Raw genomic sequence first — 16,189 nt, forward strand, 5'->3', positions numbered from 1 at the left:
ATGTATAAACAAATTCAATTTCGCAAAAACTATTTAACAGATCTGGACCATTTTTTGCACACCATTCAAACATCATAATTCCCTCAAGTTTAGGTATATTAAAACATATTTTAATAAACAATAAAATTGTTATTAACAATATTCAAAAACAGCGATTTTGTCGTCCATTTTGCAACAACTTTTTTGTTTACTAACCGATTTTCATTTAGCTTATCTCATTCGATGTATCTTTTTTTCTGAAAAAGTTATCTGTGGACGTCAAATTTCTAAATAAACAAGTTTTTAAGTTATGAGCAAAAATCTAGGTTTGACGTTTTGATTGTTTATTTAAAAATTGTTCCACTAAAAAATTGATGAATCCCAAGATGGTAGTTTTTTTATAATAGTTTGATATAATAGATTGAACCTAACTTACCTTATTACAAATGTGATCATAAAAAAAGTTACAGCCCTTTGAAGTTACAAACTGAAAATAGATTTTTTTCAATACATCGAAAACTATAAGAGATTTTTTATTGAAAATGGACATGTATCATTCTTATGACAGGAACATCTTAAAACAAAATTATAGCGAAATTTGTCCACCTCATAAAAAATTTATGGGGGTTTTGTACCTTTAAACCCCCCCAAACTTTTGTGTACGTTCCAATTAATTCATTATTGTGGTACCATTAGTTAAACACAACGTTTTTAAAACTTTTTTGTTTCTTAATGTTTTTTCGATAAGCCAGTTTTTATTGCGATGCGGCTTCTTTTTTTATATATTTACATAAAAATTTTATGGGTGTTTTGTTCCTTTAAACCCCCCAAATGTATGTGTACGTTCCAATTAAACTATTATTGTGGTACCATTAGTTAAACACAGTGTTTTTAAAACTTTTTTGCCTCTTAGTCTTTTTTTGGTAAATCACCTTTTATCTAGATCTGACTTCTTTTTCAAAATACACCTAAAAATGTAAATTATAAAAACATTTTCAGATTATAACAGGTGTCTAAAATCGTACTTAACCATATACAAATATGTGGTGGATTCGAAAAATATTCAAAATATCTCGATAAACACTGGCTTATCGAAAAAGTACTATGAGGCAAAAAAGTTTTAAAAACATTGTGTTTAACTAATGGTGCCACAATAATAATTTAATTGGAACGTACACAAAAGTTTGGGGGGGTTTAAGGGAACAAAACCCCCATAAAATTTTTATGGTTTGCACAAATTTCATTTTAATTTTTTTTAAGATGTTGCTGTCATAAGCATGCTACATGTCCATTTTCAACAAAAAATCCCTAGGAGTTTTCGATATATGAAAAAAAATCGATTTTCATTTTGTAACTTCAAAGGGCTGTACCTTTTTTTGTGTGCACTGTTGTATATAGGTAAGTGAGTTTCAATCAACCTATTCTTGACCCCAGAATCTGTGGTATAGTTTATGACCAATCTTTTCGGGACACCCTGTATATTTTATAAAATTTTCCTCTATCTCACGGTTTCACTGAAATCCCTTTCATGTCGGTTTCTTGAGAAATTCCACTACTAAACATGAAATACACACTTTCTTGCGGACCACAGTTTAAAGCAGCATTTATCTTACACAGAGGACGTGGACGGGACGGGGTACTTTGAAGAATCATTTGATATGAAAAGCATTGGCTGGTTTACCTTAAAACGGAACCGTGCGAGACCGGGAAGTGCCGAGGACGTGCGATTTCTATTTTTCTGCGCGCCTTGCCGTCTACGTCCTGGTGTAACAAAAATCAGCCTTACAGTTTCGCTAGGGATACCATGAAAGTGAAGAAAAAAATCTTTAAAATTGATATTTTTTAAGAGAGCTTCGAAATATCCTCCTTTTGATTTCATGCATATGAATGGGAATGCATGCATATCTCACAAGGATTAAAAAAAGTGCAGAGTATCTATCCGCAAATACGTATCGTTAGTAAGTTAGGTTTTTCCGATCCTAAATTGGCTGCACCTCCAATTGCAATCCATAAAAAATTGAAATTGATAGACTTTCAAACATTTAATCATTTGAACAAATAATTTTTTAAATTTTTGTTGCTTAAATCGTTTAAATTTCATTCTAAGGGTAAGAACAGAACAAGTGGGTCGCGGTGGAGGTGGAGGTGGAGGTCGTGGTCGATGTCGACATCCATGTAAAACAAACACATTGTAATGAATAGGAGAGAACAGAGCAGGTAAGTCGCGGTGGAGGTTTAGCGTGATGCCATCCAAGAGGTTTACATCGATGCTTTTGAAAATAAAATGAGTTTGTTTTACATGGATGTCTACTGCGCGGCCTACAAGGATGCTTCCCTGTTATTGTTCCGTTCGAAGCCAAGTTGTCATTACCTGCGCTATCTGAGTTGATACTTTTTATATAATCCCTTTTTTGTATTCAGTTTATTTTTGAATTTCTAAAGTAATTAAATTCAGTAAATTTTTGAAATATGAAGGAGGATCTGATTATTTACAGCTGAAATTTCATCACTATCACCACTTAACTGACACAACATCGCAAAATCACAGTCTTTTTATCATTCAAATTTCATTAAACTACTTCACTTGATAGTGGTTCTAGCTCGACTGACAGAGCAGGTCACCTTCTTGCTATGTGCTGTCGATATCGACCGCGACTTAACTAGTGGTATCCACCGCGACCTACACCTCCACCTCGACCCACTTGTTCTGTTCTTACCCTTATTGTCCTTATAAGCGTTATTTTGGTTTCTCTTAACAAAGATAGCATTAACAGCATTAATATACTGATAAAACACAAATCGGACATTATTTAAATTTCCTATCTCGTCATGATCAACCGTCATGTTATTCGTATTTATTTAGATCTCTTTTCTCGTATTGTTAAATTGCCATTTTTACATTATTTGAAAAACTAGTAGATCGTGAATAGTGCATAATAAGGGCATATATCTAAAAACTATTGGCACTTAAACAACTTACCAATGTTAGGTATTATGTTTCTTTTTAAACATTGAGCATACTGAACACACATGTCAGCATGTGTTCCCCATCGAGTTCCATCTGTTAACGCTTGTGGATCTACAAAGTGTTCCCTTTGATTTTCGTTGTCCACAACTTTTATGATTATAACAGTATCCCATGAATGAACCATCATATCCCATGAGTACCCATACAAACCATTAGTCCAGTTGTTATATCCCTTAATAATAAAGTAAAATAAGTATTAAAATATGTATGCACTTTTAATTTCATTTTAATTAATATTGCTCGAACCAACAAAACTTAAATGAGCTAGTCATGTAATTAATATTTTTTAAACGATTCCATCAATTAATTGATTACCCAATTAATCACAGAACACGGAATTGAGAAATTGATGTATGACAACTAACAGCGGAACTTCATTAGACAGAGAGCTACATAGTATAACATGGTATAACACTATTAAGGATTCTACATATTATCATGCAGTCATCGTTTCCAGCACGTAGCGTTTAGTTTCCGAAAAATATTGATTTTAATGGTTTTAAATATGACCAATTCATATTGTCCGGAACGTATGGTATCAGACACATCTTTGTAAAATCAGGTTTTTAGAAGACTACGGTACGTGCCGGAAACGATGAGTGCATGATAATATGTAGAATTCTTTACCCTTATTTCTCCAAAAGCAGTAAGCGGTGCAGTATCATATGGGTTCTCTGCATTCGAGTTCAATTGTTGGATTTTCAGTTTCATTTGATTTGAAGCTGTGAACGCAGAAGGTTAAAAATAAAGAAATAATTAACATGATAAGCGCTTTAACCCGTAGATTCAAATGGTCGAATGGTATTTTGGGAACCATTTTCTCGTATCAATATTAAAGTTATTTATTGCTGCTCTCAAACATCGCTCAATTCCGACAGAGAAAACAGTTCAATCAATTATTAAAAACTTTGAAAATTTCGGTTGCATAAGTAAATAAAAAATGTCGTTCAGAAAATCAACCACGTCGAAGTTCGACCCTGGACGACAAAAATGTCGTCCAGCGAAGTTCGCGAAATGCATGTCTACTGAGCTGCTGAAGCAGCTTCTGAAGCTTAAGTTTAGCTTTAATGCATTGAATTTTAATTTAATGATATAGAATTTTTTTTCAATTGTTTGTTTTCTTATAAAAAAATATTCTTTAAAAATGCCTTTCATTTTAATTTAGTAATTAAAAAAAAATTATTTTGTTTTGTAAAAAAATAAGAGATGACATTATTTTTAAATTTTCTTAAAAATGTTTTCTTTTTTCCATATAACTCAAAAATGATAAAAGATACGAAAATAAAATTAAACACTACAGAACTGTAAGTTTTTTTAACAAAAATTTTTTAAATTTTTTTTACTGTAGATATTGACAGATATTGTGTCAGAGATATCACTATTTTAAGTTAGGTTGGTAGCGCGAGTATCACCTTTATTACGCCCTATAACCATTTATCTTTTAAAAACAAAAGATTTTAAATATATAAGATCAATGTGATTTTATACTGCTTTAAATTTCATATAAAATGGTTTTTAAATGCATACGGTATCTTTATGTGATCAGTGTGATTTATAGTGCCTGAAATTTCCTATAAAATGTTTTTGAATGCATACGGTATCTTTAAAATAAATTGAAGTATTGTAAAAAAGCGAAGAGATTTAAACTTCAATTTTAAACAGTATACAGAGTGACTGCCGGTAGCAGGTAGGAACTCCTTTTGGATAGTCCTATCAGGGAAATTGAATCAATCCCTGCCTTCTGCAGATTCCAGGTGTTTCCTGACCCGGGAAACTAGTACCTGCTAAGGGTCCCCTGTCCAGGGTCACGGATGAAGCCCACAACGGCATCCAGGGCGGAGAAGAAGGTCTCCACAACGGTCTAGAGGACGGAGGTGGCAGCCCCCTGGTTTTAGGGCTTGTATAAAATCGAACCTGGAAATCGGCAGCTGGTTTTTCAGTATCTGTATTGAGCGGAAGTCATTTAGGCCAGAACGGTCAATACAGAATAGTACTCGGTGCGGTGGCAACTACTTAAACAGCGTGTACACAGCGGTGTAGAAAGCCAAGGGAATGACTACTACACTATTTTTTCCAGGTTAATCAATATGTCTGAGGAAATAAACGATGGCCCCGAGTACGGGCGCTTCTTAAATGGGGCAGGGGTGCGAAGAATCTCCCGCTTGGCCAAATTTGATATACAGAGAAGTTGTAGAATAGGCACATGGAATGTGCGGAGTTTATATGAACCAGGAAAAACACACAATGCCATAAATGAGATGAAAAGGCTGCAAATATCAATTCTGGGTATCAGTGAAATGCGATGGCCCGAATCTGGCCAATGCCATGTGGATGATCATGAAGTATATTATGCAGGAGAAGAGAGTAATTACCATCGTCATGGTGTAGGATTCATAGTCTCAAACGAGGTTAGCAAATGTGTTAGGGCGGTATGCCAGGTATCTGAACGAGTCATAATGATTCAGTTGAACGCGAAACCCAGAAACATAAATTTAATACAAGTGTATGCACCGACAGCGGAAAGTGAACTGGAAGAACTTGACAAGTTCTACGCCGATGTAAAAACTGTTACCGACCAACTCAAGACTAGAGATCTCACCATTCTGATGGGTGACCTTAATGCTAAGATAGGAAAAGGCAGACAAAGTAATATTATTGGCTGTTATGGGCTGGGCGATAGAAATGAAAGGGGAGACTATTTCGCAGATTTTTGCAAAGAACATAATCTATGTATAATGAATACCTTTTTCAAATTACCTAAAAGGATATTATATACGTGGAAATCTCCAGCAGATACCCCCAATAATATCGTAAGAAACCAAATTGACTACATAACCATCAGTGAGCGTTACAGAAATGCAGTAAAGTCTGTAAAAACCTATCCTGGCGCCGATGTGCCATCTGATCACAATCTATTGTTAGCCGAAATAAAATTAAAACTTAAACGGATAAAACAACAACGATCTTCTAACAAACTGGATACCGATTTTACACCGGATGGGAAAAGTCACAGAAGTCGTCAGAACAGTTAAAAATCGAAAACTTGAATATTTTGGCCATGTTATGCGACACCCAGAGAGATATAATATACTCCATTTAATAATACAAGGCAAGGTAGACGGAAGAAGAGGGCCAGGTCGAAGAAGAACGTCATGGCTTAAAAACCTGAGAAAATGGTATAACAGATCCTCTGCATCCCTTTTCCGAGCTGCCGTTAACAAAATTGCTATAGCCAATTTGATAGCCAACGTTCGATAATCGAGCACGGCACATGAAGAAGAAGATTGTAAAAAACCAAACAACTTTTTTTCAGTTTTGGACCAGTATACGAATTTTAAAACCGATATTAATGGGATCTCGGTATACCGACTACTCACTTTTCACAGCTGCTGGTAAAAAGCACTGCTGTAAAATTGGCAGCACTCGTACCTACATTAGATGAATTGAACTAGCACATTAAAAGAGTTTATTACCAAATTCAAATTGGGCTACAAACTGCAAAAAAGGATGCACACTGCAAAAAAGGATGCACACTGCAAAAAAGTATCCAGCTTCCTCATGCACCTGCACCTAGATTGTCCTAGATTGGTTTTTTTTGTAAAGCTACATGTGGGGGATGTGCAGGTGTTAACTGCTAAAACAGTATTTCAATCTATAACAAAGATAATGACGGAACGAACGACAGTGATGTAGATTAGAATAAGATATTCACAAGACTGTTTTTCTTTAAACGTCTAATTTTTTTTTCTTATTTTTCTGCAGGTACATCTTTTGTATAAATTTTATTATATTTTTTTTGCAGAGATCATTTTTTTCTCTACTTGTATACTTTCCATCATGAGGAGTAGTTTTAAGGGATATAAAATTATAAAAGGATATTTTTATTGTAAATAACAACAAAGTTATCAATTTCATGTAAGTTAAGAGATAAATGTATTCTTTATTTTTTTATTTCACAAAGATAGGGGTTGTTTAAACGGTTGAAAAATAAAACAAAGAAAAATAACATTGACCCAAAATGTCGATAAAAAATTGTTTTAAATTTTATATTAAATGAATAAAAAATATTAATAAACCACTTTTTTACAAGAAGTTGGTGGTGGTAGGATGCTGTATTAGGGTTAAATTATATAGCCAACCAACAACAATGTCTTAAAATATAAAATTACCTTTAACTTCATCAAACGCTATTAAAGCCTAAAATGGATTTTAATTTACGTTACAACTAGTTTCATTCAATCTTGGCAATTAGGGGTAGTTTTCACCCCTAAGAAGTAATAAGCACATATCGGCATAGGGTAGACTTTGAACTAGGAGACAAGTAGATGCTATTCCCAAAATTGCATTAAAATCCATACAGTAGGAGGGGATTCGGAGGTAATATCTTATTTTTGCTCTTATTGACTGGCGTAATAAGAAAAGTGCAGGAGTTCTTTATAAAAATAAAAACCTCATTTTTATATTAGTGTTTAGCAATGGAATATAGGTTACGACACTAAGACCCACCGCATACATACAACTTTTAGTCGAACAACTATTTAGTTGTGTACCATATAAAGCAAGAAACCCATTATGAACGGCCAGCACGGCACAGCCCGGCACGGCACAGCACAGGCCGGCCCGTCCAAAAACCCATTTGTAACGGCCAGCGCGGCACGGCACCGGAAAAATGATCATTTGCCATAAATGATAATGTATTTTTATTAATAAAATATATACAGAGAGGGGCTAAATTATCGAATAAATTCATTTTCTCTAAAATGGACGGCTTTGGAAGAAAATGCCAAAACAGGTCGATTTTTACTTTTAAATTACAATTTTTTGGCATATACAGTGGAACCTCGATTATCCGTCACCTCTGTTAACCGTCAGGGTCCATTAAGTTATATTGTATACACAAGTAAAAATTGAGTCATCAATTCATTTTGTTTGAGCATTGCGATAAGCCAAACGAAATTCATTGAAATGTACACGTGCAGTTATGCCATCACCGCATTTTTTTATGTAAATAATTTTTATTCTTATTCAGGGCTCTGGATTAAATTTCAATTTAAATAGGTAATGATAAATGATACCATACTTTTAGAGTTCTATTTTTAGAATCGCAAGCCGAAAATAAAAATGTACCATTATGAACGGCCAGCACGGCACAGCCCGGCACGGCACAGCACAGGCCGGCCCGTCCAAAAACCCATTTGTAACGGCCAGCGCGGCACGGCACCGGAAAAATGATCATTTGCCATAAATGATAATGTATTTTTATTAATAAAATATATACAGAGAGGGGCTAAATTATCGAATAAATTCATTTTCTCTAAAATGGACGGCTTTGGAAGAAAATGCCAAAACAGGTCGATTTTTACTTTTAAATTACAATTTTTTGGCATATACAGTGGAACCTCGATTATCCGTCACCTCTGTTAACCGTCAGGGTCCATTAAGTTATATTGTATACACAAGTAAAAATTGAGTCATCAATTCATTTTGTTTGAGCATTGCGATAAGCCAAACGAAATTCATTGAAATGTACACGTGCAGTTATGCCATCACCGCATTTTTTTATGTAAATAATTTTTATTCTTATTCAGGGCTCTGGATTAAATTTCAATTTAAATAGGTAATGATAAATGATACCATACTTTTAGAGTTCTATTTTTAGAATCGCAAGCCGAAAATAAAAATGTACATCACACAAATTATTAGTTAATATCGGTTATGAGATGTTAGCACCTCATTGATCGAATTTCGTAAAAATAATTATACCATCCTTTTGCTCACGGTTTGTACAGCAATGATCACTAGGTTTCAGATTTTGATCACCTGTAGTTTATTTTTTATTAAGGGTTGATAATTCAAGGACGAAAAAAAAGATGTTGGCACCTCATTGATCGAAATCTTTAAAACAAATGACTGTATTCGATAGGAAATAAAGCGCTGAGCAATGATCACCTATTTTGAACATTGATCAGGCTTTTTTTGCACTGAAAATAATTATTAAAGTTGCAATAACATTACCACGCACGCGCAGTCCATTAAAAATTTTATATCTAACAGGAGCTCTGTTCTTTATTTGAAAAATTTTCAAGGACAGTCACTCTTCGGTCCGAGTAAAATTATTCTGTCTAAATCTTGACCCGAGGGGTAGCGGCGTGTAATTTGGGTTGCCTATATAAACATCGACGAAATTTGAGTTATTTAAAACGCTGAAAAGACTAGTTAGTGATAATAAAAACCGATATTTACTGCGGTTACATGATATTTAATATTAAAATATTATTGGATGTGGTAGAATGTAGACTCTTTGTATAATTACCAATTGAACAGTGAAGCTGTTAGATCAATTTTCCGATTCAATCATTTGTATCATTTCTACTGTTTACAGTTCTGTGTTTGTGTTTGCTTTTGAGTATGTATTTCATTTTCTTGACATCGAAAATGTTAGGTGTGGAAAGAATTAATAAGTGCGTGAAATGCGAAAAAGTGTATAAATATAAACATGATTTAAAAAGACATGTAAAAAGTTCGCATCCCGACAAATTGGATGCAATTGCCCCTTTAAAAGTGCTTAAAGGCAACGTCTATAAGTGCACACATTGTGATAAACAATTTAGATATGTCAAGTTTAAACTTTCATGTCAAAAAAGTGCACACAAATGTATCAGTTTCTGCAGAAACTAAAACATTTCATCATAAATGTTCTCTGTGTAATTATCATGCAACTTTTAAAAAGGACTTTATTAAATATTATGAAACTTCTCATAGCATTCCTATGCAATGCGATACAATAGAGTTTTCCAACCATGATGACTTTATTTCTTGGAAGAATAAAATAGAGCTTGAAACAAATGCTAGTGTAGTTTTATTGCTGAAAAAGTGAACTACATAATTGCCACCGATAATAAACAGGCCATTTCGCGATTTAAGGTTATCAACACAAATTACACGCCGCTAATATTCGGGTCAGGATCTAGAATCGAGTATCAAAATTGTTGCAAGCTTTTTACTCTTCGAACGAACCGTTTTCTTACAGTGTTGCGCGATTTTGAATAAGTAATAAATTATAAGTTCTGACCCAGAAAACTCAGAATTGATTTTTACATTATAATCAAACGAAGCGGTTATAGTTAAATTTGTTGCTATCTAGAGAATGTAAAGATTATTCGTGATAATAAGAATTGTAATAGATTTCTTTGTTGTGGATATTAGGACTATTTTATTCCAAGGAGATAGTCAGATCACACTATTGGCAACTGAGCATCTTAAAACATGTCTTATTATATGCATTGTTGTCAGGTCTAAAAGTTACTTTTTCTCTTAAAGTTTTTTATACCTACCTAATAATATTAGTATAATTATTATATTATATTATATTATATTTTGAAATATTTTTAGAAGTCGTGTTCTCACCATAGGTATAATAACACAATAGATTAGGCCAGGTCCGAAAAATAGCGTAACGCGGAGCAGTTCGGGTCGGTGGTCTATCTATCTCTCTTTACCGGCGCTTAGCTTTCTCTCTCTAGCATATGATGGCTGCCGCCTCTGTGTCACTCAAGGTTCATAGATAGTATGCAATAATCTACCTTGTGTGTCACTATCGTTCCATTACTCCCACCTCTTGGTAGATACGCTCACACTGGCACGACAGACAAAGATAGCTAGACTACTGTACTTAACCCGCGAGTAGTCACGCCGTTAGATAGAATCTCACATTTTATCCTTTTTCGCGATAACTTGATGAAAAATTTTGAAAAAATTTCGTAAGTGCCTCGAGGAAGGGTGTAGTAATACGTAGGATTTTTTTATTTATTTATTTCTTCTTCTTCTTCTTTTTGTGGAATTTATGGCTATGGGGACAGCCAATTAGCTTTAATAATTGTTAGAAATAATATAAAATAAAAATTTGTTGTAAATCCGTATTTAAATTCCAATTTTGAGATAGAATCTAACACGCGACTATTCACGTTACAGAAGTGAGCGCGACTACTTCCGGGTTAATATTGGCGTTACACCCAGAGATATGTCAAGAATAGATCTGGATAGGGATATGCTAAATAATGCATCGGGGTGTAACGTCAATATCAAGTACGGTGGTCTAGCTATCTTTGTCTGTCGTGCGAGTGTGAGCGTATCTACCAAGAGGTGGGAGTAATGGAACGACAGTTAAGGCCGCGTCCCACCATCAAATAATTTGATCAAACTGGTTTGAGCAAACTGAAAGTGACAATTAGTGACGTCACATCCTGAGTGTTCATTGTGGATAATAATGAAAAATTTTAATTTTAAATAAAGTACAAACAAGTTAGACAACTCAATACACAAAATTTGATCAAACTAGACTGATAGTGAGAGCACAGATTTTTAGAATTTCAAAAAAACTGCAATTGTGACGTCACTTTGACGTACTTCCGGAGTTTGCTCAAACTGTTTGATCAAATTATTTGATGGTGAGACGCGGCCTTTACACAGAGGCGGCAGCCATCATATGCTAGAGAGAGAAAGCTAAGCGCCAGTAGATAGAGATAGATAGACCACCGACCCGAACTGCTCCGCGTTACGCTATTTTTCGGAGTTGACCAAATCTATGTGTATAATATCTTTGGTTACCCCCCGATGCCACAGTATAGGAGGCCGATGCATTGAGTAGCATATCCCTAGCCAGATCTATTGTTGACATATCTCTGGTTCTCACTATCAAATAATGAACCGTGATAGTGCGACGTCAAAAGGTCCAAAAAGTTTCCAAACAAAGCAAAGGTTTGACGTCTGTGAATTGTTTATACACGTGATTTGTGTAATCCATTTTAATTTTATTTTATTTTAACAATAATCTGCACATTTTTTCTTAAGACACAATCCTTGTTAGTCATATCAATCATATTGCTTTTAATTTTATAAATGTCCTTACACAAAATCAAGGATTTACACACTACATAGTACTTACTGCTCTTCAGGTTCTTAACCAGTCCTATATGGAAATATGGTGGGAAATATACTATGAGCATTGATTACAATCACGAGTACCCACCACCCAACACATTACCATTTTGTAAAAATTAAACATCTTACAATAAGCAATATATTCCAATTATAAAAACCAAAACAAACACCACGTGTGAATTTTTGCTTTGTTTGGAAACTTTTCAGAGTAGCCAACATTGATTTGACGTCACGACTATCAAGGCCGCGTCTCACCATCAAATAATTTGATCAAACAGTTTGAGCAAACTTGACGTACTTGAGGAAGTACGTCAAAGTGACGTCACAATTGCAGTTTTTTTGAAATTCTAAAAATCTGTGCTCTCACTATCAGTCTAGTTTGATCAAATTTTTTGTATTGAGTTGTCTAACTTGTTTGTACATTATTTAAAATTAAAATTTTTCATTATTATCCACAATGAACACTCAGGATGTGACGTCACTAACTGTCACTTTCAGTTTGCTCAAACCAGTTTGATCAAATTATTTGATGGTGGGACGCTTCGGTCCACTTGATCAAACTGGTTTGAGCAAACTGAAAGTTAGTGACGTCACATTCTGAGTTTTCATTGTGGATAATAAGGATAATAATGAAAAATTTTAATTTTAAGTAAAGTACAAACAAGTTAGACAACTCAATAAAAAAAATTTGATCAAACTAGACTGATAGTGAAAACACAGATTTTAAAATTTTAACAAACTGCAATTGTGACGCCACTTTGACGTACTTCCGGAGTTTGCTCAAACTGTTTAATCAAATTATTTAATAGTGAGAACACGACTTAACGCTCGGTTTCATAATCAGATAAAGTAAACTTTAAATTTTAAGTTGGTACCTTTATCAATAGCTAAGGCCATGATACTATAAATAAAGGCTAAGGCTAATAAATAAATGGCTAAGGCTACGCCGAGGCCGGCGTAGCTAAGCGGTAGTGTGCTTGGCTCGCGTGCCGGTGGTCCGGAGTTCAAATCCTACCGCCGGCAAGAACAACTAGACATTTTTAAAATTTTTATAGGCCCCAGGTCGACTCAGCCTGAATAAAATGAGTACCTTGGGTAAAACCAGGGGTAATAATAGGCGGTTGAAGCGTGGCACGCTGTTGAAGGTGGTTGAAGGTGTTACCTTCCTTGTATACCGTAGGCCCTAGATATTCGCTCTGAGCGTTAACAAAGTGTCAAAACAAAATCGACCGACCTGCTCATGGTGGCGGTTTTTTGAAATTTTATCAGGACGCTTTGTGTATGTTTAAATGAGACATTTAAAAAAAATTCCTTGTCACGCTAGTGATATTATGTATTAATATAAACAGAAAATAAAAACGCACTTAATCTGATATAAATTCTTCTATTTCCAATATTGATTATCAGTTTGATTTTGTATACATAACCTCACTATCGCAGTTTATGTCAATAAATCTTTATTAACGAAAAAGAAAATATTTTTGTTGCACTATAAATTACAGTATAAATTAATAACTAATGAATTCTAACAATTGTAAATATTGTTTATTTATTAGGTATAATAAAAAGTGTTTTTCAACATTTACTCTGCGATAAAGTTTAAAATTCAAAACCTTCCAATGATTGACAGACGCCTAAAAAGACTTTGGCCAGAAGCAGAAGACCAAGCTGCTAGGTCAATTCCAGAGAGTCGTCAATGGACGACACCTGCCACAAGCCAAGAATTTATAAAATATTCAGTGATGAGCGCGCTAATAACGGGCAAAATAACGTAAAAGAGAGAAAAGATAACACGTTGTGAAATAAAAAGAGATGACACTAGTAGAGATGTAAAATTATCAATAGGAAGCTATACTTAAATTTATATTACATAGTTTCTCACCTTTAGACGTCTGTGACAGGAGAATTTTATAAAATTGTGTAACAGTGGCACTTGTCATACTCCTTTCATACTAAAATTGTCTAAAGATGGTGAAGTATGTAATGTAATGTAAATTTATAGGTTCCTATCGATAGTTTAACACCTCTGATAGTTTCAACTCTTTTTATTACACAACGTGTTATGTTTTCAATCTTTTGCGTTATCATGCGTAAGCAAGGTTTGATAATTGAATTGAGTTGAAGCTAGTTTCTATAATAAGAACATTCTTGCTGAATAGGTATACAGTATGATGAGTGCACTAAGAACAGACAAAATAACGCAAAAGACGGAAAACATAATACGTTGAGAGGTAAAAAGAGATGAAACTAGTAGAGGTGGGAAATTATCAATAGACATCTATAAATTTACATTATATTCATAGTTTCTCACCTTAAGACGTATCGGATGAGTTTGGCGACGTATAGGAGTCAAACTGTGGCAGGAAAATTTTATAAATTCTGTCATAATTTGACTCCGATACGTAGCCAAACTATCAATATAAGGTAAATTTCTAGGTTTTTATATATAATTTCCCACCTCTACTGGTTTCATATCTATTTATTTCACAACGTAATATGTTTTCCGTTATTTTGCCAGTTATTAATGTACTCATCACCGTATATTTTTACCACCAAACTCTGAACAATGTTATCTCGTTCAAATATTTTAATCTGTTTGTCCTTTGTCCAGTGTATGTTATTTGTATCGTTAATTTTAAGTAAATGTCTTCATTCTGGGAAGGTATACTTAGATCGAAAGTATGCTTGGGCAAGATAATATTAATAAATAACTATGCTCAATATTTGCATTTTATTTTTAAAAATAAAAAAATATACCTATATATAGGTGCATATTTGCCTTTAATCGGTTTAATAAATACATATATTATATATTCGATAGTTAATTTGCAAGTAAGGGGCTTATTGTTAAAATGTTAATAAATGGTGAACTTATATCTAATATGGAAAAAACATTAATCGAAGCCATCGAGATAAACTTCTAAATATTTACATTTATATGTAATATTTCAACCAAGTTCGTTGATTTAAATAAATATTGAAACTCAGGCAACACTGCTGATGGTAACAACAATTTGCATTAGAAGTAATTTTTTTCTCTCTCTGTTAATAGTTCTATCCCTTCTACTGGAGTATTATGAATGTACAAGTTGGCTAACTTGATAGACAGCTGATTATACAGTGTTGCCTTGTTGCCTAAGTTTCAGTATATATCGTTAAACCAATTATAATTTACTATTTTATTTGGCTATAAGCCACAATTTAAGTGTGAAATTAAATTTATTTGGCGTTTTATCCTAAGTTGCCATAAGAAAATAGCTTCAGAACAATACAGTATAAAATTGTTTGAAATAAGTTACGTTTTTAAGTAAATATTTATAAATAATATGTAATAATTCATCTCGATGGCTTCCATTAACGTTTTATTCACTTAGTAGGTATAACTTTCAGCATTTATTAACATTGTAATAATAAGCAGCTTACTTTGAAATTAACTATTGAACTTGTTATTTGAAAATTATCAATACAATTCTGATTGAAAACAAACATATTCTGTAACAAGTTGCTTATTTTGGAAGCTAGCTTATTTTCTGGGTTGCAAATTGCAATGCAATTATCAAACCTCGGTACCGTATCAGCGATTTAAAGGACGAATCCTGCTTTGTTTTATTTCTTATATTCATTTTTTTATATTTTGAAACAAGGTGGATAACAGAAAACAAACGTAATTTTTAAAATGTGGTTGCATTAAAAAACAACGTGTACTACTTATATAGGTATTTATGGACAAACTAGGGATTCCAAAAAGGTAATTTGCATGATAATAATGACGATTGGGTACGTAGATCTTATCAAACAAGAAAATACAGAACGATATTAAATATATAGATAGAGTGAGATCGACAGACAGAATAAGTCTTCTTAACAGACCTTGGCCCTGATTCTAAATCAAATTTCGACCAAAAACAAGTCGCTTTCAATATGGCGACTGTCGAAATTATTTGACACGGAGATGAATCATGGTACAATAAAATGAAACTTTATTGTACCATGGAGATGAATGAATGGCCAAAAGCGAGGTTAGGTTTAGTTTAGATGTGTTTTGTTTATTTCTTGCAAGGAAAACTAAATCAAAAGGTATTATAATATAGCTGGGTTTAATTGAAATTTGCTTGTTTTGAGGAATTAGATAGAATAGTAAATTAGAAATATAATAATTGAGAATGTCCACAACATGAATCATCAACTCAATGAAAGATGTGAGGTAATAATCTGGGAAAATTAGTAAAAAACAAGGAAAAT

General features: G+C 33.6%; 1 protein-coding gene across 2 annotated transcripts in view; it reads right to left on the bottom strand.

The window, feature by feature from the left end:
- LOC126878982 (vitamin K-dependent gamma-carboxylase) overlaps positions 1–16,189 on the bottom strand; it is a 260,299-nt gene that overhangs the window by 85,287 nt on the left and 158,823 nt on the right. For both annotated transcript variants that reach the window (XM_050641846.1, XM_050641845.1), the window contains exon 8: positions 2,960–3,179. In XM_050641846.1, the coding sequence (XP_050497803.1) occupies positions 2,960–3,179 (220 nt within the window). The remainder of the gene's footprint in view (positions 1–2,959; positions 3,180–16,189) is intronic.

The sequence above is a fragment of the Diabrotica virgifera genome, chromosome 1 (genome assembly GCF_917563875.1).
Source record: "Diabrotica virgifera virgifera chromosome 1, PGI_DIABVI_V3a".
In the NCBI taxonomy this organism is placed as follows: Eukaryota; Metazoa; Arthropoda; class Insecta; order Coleoptera; family Chrysomelidae; genus Diabrotica; species Diabrotica virgifera.